The 9,405-nt window shown below is 51.7% G+C and overlaps 1 protein-coding gene across 1 annotated transcript in view; it reads right to left on the reverse strand.

Moving 5' to 3' along the window:
• LOC100743442 overlaps window positions 1–9,405 on the reverse strand; it is a 23,386-nt gene that overhangs the window by 2,197 nt on the left and 11,784 nt on the right. The window contains exons 2-4 of the mRNA XM_033322859.1: window positions 1,233–1,452; window positions 766–978; window positions 5–479 (exon numbers count right to left, since the gene is read on the reverse strand). Of these exons, the coding sequence (XP_033178750.1) occupies window positions 5–479; window positions 766–978; window positions 1,233–1,452 (908 nt within the window). The remainder of the gene's footprint in view (window positions 1–4; window positions 480–765; window positions 979–1,232; window positions 1,453–9,405) is intronic.

The following is a 9,405-nucleotide window of genomic DNA, read 5'->3' on the forward strand; positions in this document are numbered from 1 at the left end:
CAGCCACTTTTCCAGCAACCGGTTCGCACGGTAACGCGCGCCGACGTAGTTGCCGCGAAAGCAACGGCGCAACCAGACGACGATGTCTATCAGGCCGCTCGTTTTCTTCGACTTTGATTCGCTACCGCAACGATTAGCACGGTGATCGCGACCATCGCTACCCTCGTTGCCATCGAGCGGCACGACCGGCCACAGAAGGATCTTGACGATCCAGAGGACGGGAATCGTTCGAACGTTGCCGAGGATGCTGGTTAAAACGGAGCATAGCCAGAAGAGTTGCGGAAGGATCGAAGCTGCCGATCGATCGGAGGAGGAAACGCTGGCGATCGAGTCGACGCCATCGCCGGTTCCGCACACCAACGTTCCCTGTTGCCGCCCCGTACTCGAAATCGACGCAGCTGCGGAGTAAGTGGACGAGTCGTGTCTCTGTTCGCGCTCCAGGCTGCTGTCCGTGAATCCCGATTCTTCGTATCCTCCACCTGGTCGAAACAAAAAACGCAGAACCTTTGTCTTACGTCCGATCCAACCTACGATACGCCGCGTTTTTCCACGTTTCTACGCGATAAAGAGACGAACGTACGAAGGAAAGCAACCGAGGCTCGAGCCATCCGCGCGTCTCACGGTATCGCTATTCGTAGCGCGAGGGATCGCGATCCGACTGTCGCTGCTGTTCTTCCGCGACGTTTTCGACGCGCTTTCTTTCAACCGGAGAATCGGACCGTCGCGAACAGATCAGCGTCAAGAAAGACGAGAGAACGTACGTACCTGTGGAAGCCGGTCGAATGGGATTAATTTCGCAACGGGGTGCCGTTGGAGGATCGTGGTTGTTGCCGCGTCTCCGTGGTTCCTTGTCCGTGCAATTCGCGCAAATACCCGATCCCGGCAACTCCTCGGAACACGCGTGAAAGCAGCACTCGTTCTCTTCGCTGCTGTGCAATGCCCTCGCGGCTTGCTCTCCGGTCTCGGGGATATTCGGATCTGAAATCATTTCCGTTTACAAGTGCCGCGTCTCGCGTCTTCCTTCGAACCAGCCACGCGTCTCGTCACAGGATTATCCGCCTTTCGAAATCGGCCATTTGGTCGGACGACTTTGAAGAGGATGAACAGGGTGCCAAAAATGCTATTACCCTTGTGCGATGTGGTGCGTGGTTCGACAGAGGGCGAGGGACGACAAGCGGTAAGAGGATGGTGGTAAAGTACAGGCGGATCGTCATCCACGACCAAAGAGTTACCTCTGCAAAGAAAAGTGGGTTCGCCGGCGTATTGCGTGGGATAGGCGGGAGCACGATCACCCGGAAGTAAATAGGGACAACGTTGCTCCACGGATTGGCAAAAGGACCGACAGGGCCTAAGTCTGCTTCCGGCCCAGTTGTTGGAGCTATTCAAGTCCTGTGGTTCCCCATGAGCAAAGTAAGGCACCAGGGAGCTGCACACCCATTTCCTATACGCTTCCTGCAATCACAAACGATCGTGTGCGTTTAGTGTGCGTTAGAACGCGGCGGATCGGCCGATTCCAGTCGGCCGCTAGAAACAGAAAACACGTTCGCACGATGTGCGACCAAAAGATACGTTATCGCTCTCTTCTCGTTTCTACGCTCCGTTTTCGGAGTTCTATTTGCGACGATCGGAGGTCAGAGCAGGCAATAAGACGGGTCAGTGGCTGACCTACTTTAAATATTACACTTTCTGCGCATCCTCTAAGAGCGCGTTATAATTACGCTCTGGTTGCAGGAAAACCCTTTTATTCGCCACGGCGACTTATCCCCGGCTGTTCTCTCTATCCGTATTCGTTATCCTGCTTCTCGTCTCTCGTCGCTCCGCTTTATTAAGTATTTCGTGTACACAGCTGAAAGAAGCGCTGCTCGGTATCCCGGTGATACAGAATCGTGAATACAGGGCTACGCGTTTCACGTTCTTCCGTAACCTTGGCTCGTGCTTTGCGCCCGGCAAGTCCAGCTGTACGACCGCTGCCATACGAAAACGAGCGACCCGGAACAAATCTACGAAAAGCAACGACCTCGGCGTAACTGCCTCTGCCCTGGTTTCTACCGAATCTCCGACCAGCTCGCTTCTCGCCGCCAAAATCCGCTCGTTAACGGTCGATCGGCCGAATCTCACGATCGATCTCTGTCGCGATAAAGTCGCTTTTCCGCCAATTGCTGGTCGCAAAGGAACGCGCGACGCAAGCACGCGTCCCAATTGGAAAATATGAATTTCACCGTGGCGAAAGCGTACGGTACATACGATACGCGCGGTACACGCGTTAACACGATTTAACGGCCGTTGCATCGTTTTCCATTTGCAACCGTTGGCGCGACCAGACATACAACGGCGCGTTGGAATTGCATCGTACAGGCAGCAGTCGCGTCTTGCGATTTTTCGCTCGTGCAGAGACTCGCGTGACTCTCGCGTGGCTGCCGTATCAAGTAGATAACGTATAATGCGATACGATATAATACGAACTATTGGTTTGGCATCTAAGTGATCGCGAACTTTGACAATACCATCTAACGACAGTTGCCAACCCGATACGATCGAAAGTTGTCTGAGTTGGACTTTGTTCGCGCAAATGCCACCTTTTCCTTTCGTTCTTTCTCTATCGAAAACGAACGAGTCGTCGATAACTGCGTTCGAACGGAACGATGTTGCGAGTTAACGGAGATGACAGTGCTTCCTGAAGAATTCTACGAATCGCAAAGAATCGATTAAGAAACGCGGCGGACGTAATCTGCGAAAACCCTGGACGAGCTACCCTCTGTCTGGTCCGGAGACGCAGAAGGGAGACTGTTCGTAAAGCCAAACTCGCGGCAACGCGACGATATCTCACGGTGCGAGTATCGTAGCTTCGCGTATAGATATCGACGCGTCTTTTCGTCGGATTGGAAAATAGAGCGGTGGAATCGGCGTCGAAGCTGTGGCAAGGACTCCGAGGCTGCGACAGCTTCTTCGACTCGACGAATGCCAAGAACGACGGCAGTTCGCCGCACGGTTAACGAGAAAAGAAAGGGCAAAGATTGCTCGGCGAGAAACGCGAAAGGAATAGCCGAGAACGCTAGGACGGTAGTTCGGCGGATAGGTAGCTACACCTGAAGTACGCACTCCAAGTTGGTTGACCCAATTCTCTCCAGCCTCTGTCGAGTATCTACGTTCGAGCTAGGCAGATGCGGTACCCTCCCCTTCGGGCTACGTCCTTCCTTTCGTCCCTCTGCCAACCCCGGCTCGTGCTGCTCGTCTTCCACTCGCTCCACCCGCAACCCCGTCCCTCTGTCTCCCATCTCAGCCGTCTCGTCCACCCTGTCCCTTTTCCCGCTTCGTGTCTCGTCGCTCGCCGATCAGTCTTCTCCCACCTTGTGCTCCGTCGACTCATCCCCCTCGATCGGCCGTCCCTACCCTTCCTTCGCTTACAATTAGATCGCTATAACGAAGCGCAGCTTTCGAACAATACGTCGTTTTCCGATTTCCTTCCGCCGAATTCTTCGACGCCGATGCGTTCGCGGTTACGTGGCGCGACGACGCGGGTCGCAACCTGCACGGGTACGTTCCGCCTCCTTCCTATCCGATCATCCCGTCTTCTGTCTTTTTCCCGCCGACTGAATTTCTCTCCTTTTCTTTGTCCCTTTTTTTCTTCTCTCTCCTTTTTCGTCAGATCGACCAGATGGTTCTTAACCCGAATAACGAACGAAACAGCAGCCACGTATCAACGTTTCCGATTCACTGGTCGGACTGGGAAGAGAGAGAGAGGAGCAAAGAAATGGGAAATCGGATATAGTCGGTGGAAATGGTGCGTTTTGTTCGCACGACCGTACACGTTCCATCGGTCGCGATGGACCGCGTACTTCGTTCCTTTTCACCCGGACTAACGTGCATCGACGCCGAACCTGCTTTCTTCTCGCTCTACTTTTCTTTCTCTTCGATACGGGCGACAGATAGCGCGCAGCCAGAGGTCTGCGTGTGTATACCGCCGTACGAGTATCCGTGTGGTCGTATTTTCCGACGCGCGGCTGTGTACGCGTGTATGCACGTACAGCGCATACAACGACCCGTAATTCCGCCTGTCATTGTTCACCCCGGATCCGTGACATTAATTTTATCCCTCTTTCGGAATACGCCGGAGTGATCCTTTGTCTCGGTCAGGCCGTCGAGATCAAAGACGAGAGGCTTGAAATTAGTAATGCTCTTTGCGCCAACGATTCTTTCGTCTTTCTTTTTTCTAGAAAAAACGCCACCGCGCTTGTGTTTCGTTTCACGTAACTGGGTAATTTAACCAACGATTTCGCCGCCGATCCTCAGGATCGGACAGCGTCTCGCGACGAACGAAGCCTCGATCGCGACGACCGTGACACGGGCTAGCACGAGGCACGTTCGGCTTGACCTGGCGTACGTGCTAATTTGCCCGCTGGGAAATTTTCAAACGATGCTCGTGCAACCGAAAACCGTAGCAGCCTCGGTTCCGGTGTTTCTCGTTTACGCCGCACTTGGCTCGCGAACGAGCTTTTCGGCCCACGAGTGCCACGAGTGCGCCGAATTAATTACCTGCGAAAGCGAGCGGAGGAGAAGAAAAGGGAAACGGCGAATGTACAGATCGCACGGGGCGAATGCGTAATTCGTGCAAACCTGAACGAGTTGAGGTGTATAAAGTCGTGTCCGTGATGATTGTGGCTGGAATGGCTGTAGATGTCGCTTGCTGGGGGTACTGCTATATTTTCTTCCTATTTAGAATCGTGGAATAAAAATCGGACTTCGGTCGTTGGATTCGATCCCGCGTTCCGAACGTTCGTAACCTAATGCGCTAACCATTGCGCTACCGTCGTCCGTTAGTTGTTTACGTCGAGTGGCGGTATTTGTGCTGTCGAGTGCCGCCACAGAGTCAACGAGTCGTCAGCCTTTCGATCTTCGAAATGCCTGCGATTCTCGCGACGACCAGCTGTTCTTGCAACGTTACGCGCGAAATTTACCTACACCCTTCGAAGGAAATTAATCAGCGACGAGAGTCGCCGGCAGATGGCAAAGGGGCTCGATGGAATGGGAAATGGAGAACACGCGGCACGGAGAGTGGCCGTGCGTGATCTTTGCAATTTTTCGTAGCTGCGACAGCTGAAACATGGAGAAGCAAAGAGGGAAAAGAAAACGTCCGCGACGCGATTCCTTTCCACCGTCAAAGTTCCCTCGATGGAGCTGCAACGCCGTGGTAAATTCTATCGCCAGTCCCGCGGCAAATTCCTCGGCCGTGTAGAAACCTGGACGGATCTCCGTCGAATAGCTCGGTGGAATGAAAGAAAGTATTTTTCGTTCTCCGGAGAAACGACGAAAAGACCGCCAGCAGAAAAGACGCGAGAAGAATGAAAAGGAGAAATAAGAGCACCGCTGAAACGCGAGATGCGTCAAGCGATACAACGTCGAGGAACAAAGATGCCTATCGCGGATACAGAGAGATGCGACTGTTGTTCGACGTGTCGTGTCGTGCGTCGTGTATCGAGTGACGATGAGGGAAGCAACGAAAAAAGAGAGACAGAGAGAAAGATAGATAGATAGATAGAGATAGAGAGAGAGAGAGAGAGAGAGAGAGAGAGAGAAACGTGGAAAAGGATGGAAGGATGAAAAGGGAGAAAAAAAGAAAAGGGGCCAGAGGGGAAGGGGTAGGGAAGGTTAGAGCAACTCGAATGGGGTGACGGGGTGTCGGTGGTGGCGCGCGGCGGTGGTTGGCGGTTGCAAAAGCAATGCCCTTAGTCGCGGTGACCTGGTTACCTGGCCCATATCCGTGCCACCGTTCTACCAATGCTACCCCAAATCCTACCCCTCCTCGAGCCAGCTTCCACAGCCTCCTGCTGCACCTTCTGCAGCCTCGTCCCGGTGGTTTTCTCCTCCTCTTACTCTTGTTGGATCCTGCCTTCGCGTGTTCGTCGTCCTCGTCCAGATAAGGACGTTTCTCGATCGTGCGTGCCTCTCTCCTGCGTCCTTCCCCTCGTCTGCGTTCTATCGATGTGCGATCAGAGAGAAAAGAACGGAAAATGTTGCTTCGTCCAACCACGCTCGTCTTCTCTTCCGACGTTCGATATTCGGAATTTCACCGGGCATAGATTTGCTCTCGCGTAGATTTCATTAACGGATAGGTACACCTGCACCGCTTTCAAACAGGCGAGTTTCAATATTGTTGGTTACTCGGTCGCTGCGTGCCGAATTCCAATTAGTTTCGCCCCAGAAAATGAAAGCTGCGCGAACCTCGCAGATCGACATTTTCCAACGGCGAAATTCCCAGCCAAGTAAATATCGATTATTTCGAGCGTTTCCCAGCGCGTTGTTTCGGAGAAACGAAGAAGAGAAAAGGAATCATACGGAGATACCTATGAAATTCTCGCGATCTCCTTACCTAAACGCCATTGCGAAGGATCTAGAAACACGACGACGGAGACGACGACGTTTCGTCGTGTAAACGCGGATGAAAATTTTCCCGTCTTCCCGCCTTCGATCGGACAGCGACGGAGGGCTGACCAGAGGGACGTTGTACAGGCGAACGAGGACGATGGACGTATCGATCAGCCGAACCGTCTCGTCGTTTCTCCTTTGCCTCGGAGTAGTAAGAAATTTTCGATCGCAAGAGCGGTCGTTCGACGACGAACCGATTTAATTACGACGAACGCGGTTCCCGAGGGCTGTCCACTTTCTTCGAGTAGGCGCAGTTTTGCGAACAAATGAAAAAACATGCAGTTACGCTCTTATACGTCGACCGGGCGCCACTTCTTACCGAGACAATTGCTCGCAAGACGACAGCCGCTGGCAAGTGTCGCTTCTCCGGCCGCACAAAGGCTCGAACAACTTGGAACAAAGAACGACAAAACGTGCCTCGAGTACACGACGTTTCCTCCTTTTCCACACCGTTGCTTTCCCAGCCAGGCTCGATCAACGAACCGTTTGTCCAACTAAATCGCTAAATTTTCGTTTGAAAAGGAAGCGGTGGCTCGAATCGTATAAATCATGCTGTAGAAGAGAAGAGAAAACGAAGAAAACGCGGAGAAATTGGCGTTCAGTGGGCACGGAGTTTGGTAGAATTCGATGTCGTTCGGTCGGACGATTACGAACAAAGAACGATACGTACGCGTATCACGGTCGTTGAGCGAAGCTTCGTTCGTGTCGAACGATGTATGTACATACGTCGGCCGTAAACGCGTCCGCTTATTAAACTTGGGTATTGCGCTGTAAATACGAGCGGTAATGAATTTCAACGGTCGACAAAGGGACCCGAGAATCTCCGATATCCGACTTACGCGAGCGAAAATTGAAAACGTTCCCTCACGGCGCTTACGTGGTTCGCGCTAAACGCGACAATTACCGTTCGTATAGCTTCACATCGACCACTCTGACCGCTTAGACCTTTCCGATGATATCGTCGAATCGGAAGGAGAAGCAGGCGATGAAATGTCACTCGTTAGACTCTGCTCTTCTCTTCTTCTCTTTTTTATTCCATGCTTTATACGATTGAAAATTATCGTTTCTGTCGGTCGTCAAAAGGTTAATAGATCACCGTGTTCTCCTATTACGAGCGACTGCAACGCCATGGTTTCTCGCTGCAGTCCATCGTCGTAAAAACCACCCACCGGCAAAGACGAAGCTGGCAATCACCGAGAGCGTCGTTCGTATCCCACTCGAGACCGTTAACGATCAAGCAGCGACGATTCCACTGAACGGACAATAGGCATTTAGCCAGACAACGAGAAGATCGCGCGACGAGAATAAATAATCACCGCGAATGAGAAATTATTGTTGCAAAGCGCGAGCGTGACATGCACCGCAGAGTTGTGCCCGAACCAGCGAGTTCGTAACTAACGCGATACAGAGATCGTTGCGTGTCGTTGCGCCGAGCGCCAAGTATCCCTCGCTGAAATTAGCCGGCCGTTCGTGGAACAAGGCAATTTTTTAACGCTTTACCGACCGATACCCGATTAATCGACTTTTTATCGACAATCTTTCTTATTTAATTCGTTATTCAGTACTAAGGTGCTTGCTCAGTTGCGTCACACAGTTTTATACCAATTTGAAACCGAAACAGAGTCGGGGCCGGTCAGATGTGCGTATGCTGTTGAACCGCGAGCGGTCGGTAAAGTGTTAACTAGTTGTCCGATGTAAAATTTAAAGGTTTAAAGACGTCTCGAGCATCGAGCGCTCGAGCAGCGCCAAAGATTTGAGAAGCGAGAGAGACGAAGGGCCGGACGAACCGATCGGATCAAACCTGTTTAACGTTTTCGTGGCAAAAGTTGGAGAAAGAGCGGCGGATCCGGGACTCGGAGATCGATTTACGGCGTTGAATAGCTAGTTACGTTGCAGCTATTTGCGTCGAAGAGGCCAGAACGTGAAACGAACATCGATAATCGAAAGAAGGGCGAATACGCGGTGGTAACGTGATACCGCCACGTGACATACGTTTACCTGATGAGAGGATTTAAGGACGTACGCGATCGTACGTGGATCGAAGGTCGCGCGATAGACGTATTTGATCCTGGAATATATATAAAAAAAAAAAAATAAAAGATTATCAGCTCACTCCCTAGCTGTCGATGAGTTTTATCCCCCATCCGGTATGCGTTGCAAATTCGACGAACAATTGCGCCAGTTTGGAACAAGGATCGAGTTTTTAAACGCGGTCGTCCTATTTCCTAAATTCGTTCGTATCAGATTACGACGATGACGACTGTTTCACGGGCTCCGATTCGAAAGAACGGCACCGCGTTCCCTTGGGTATTTCCAGATAAAAGTTTTCGAATATTTACGAACAGCCGACCGTGTCTATATCGGTGTCTATATCGCTCGGGAGTAGAAGCAGAAAAATCGCCAGATACGACGAGCTAAATATACCTATGCAGCACTCGCAAACACAGATAGAATTCGTCATTTCCTACCGTTGCCGTTTCTAGGCGAATCGAAAATATCAGCCTCCAACTAGCGTCGTCTTTCTTCCCTCTGGAAACACGGAAACACGGAAAATCGATTTCAGCTTGGGAACCACTATCCGCTGGTACGTATCGGCGATCTACGGGCTATGCTGAAAATTAATTTTGTCCAACGATAGGACGTAGGGCGTAGAGGGAAGAGAAAAGGAGAAGAGAAACGTAAACGACGACGAGAGAAAAGTGGATGTCCCCGTGAAGACGTATGGCGTAGCGTCGATGTTAAACCGAGGAAAATAACGCTCTTGGAGGAGATCTTCCTGCACGTGTACGCTGTTATCGATCAGGCGGAGGATACGACGGTGACCAACGCGTACGAAGAACCAATGGCGAACAACAACGATCCCTTCGATCTTCCTTTATCCTCTCGCGCTGTATCGCGTCGCGTCGTTCGCTGCCACAGGACTCGCTTCGCTCTTCTATCGATCGAGTTTCGTTTTCCTAATTTCTCCGACCGCCGTTCGTT

The sequence above is a fragment of the Bombus impatiens genome, unplaced genomic scaffold (genome assembly GCF_000188095.3).
Source record: "Bombus impatiens unplaced genomic scaffold, BIMP_2.2 scf_0675, whole genome shotgun sequence".
NCBI classification, from domain to species: domain Eukaryota; kingdom Metazoa; phylum Arthropoda; class Insecta; order Hymenoptera; family Apidae; genus Bombus; species Bombus impatiens.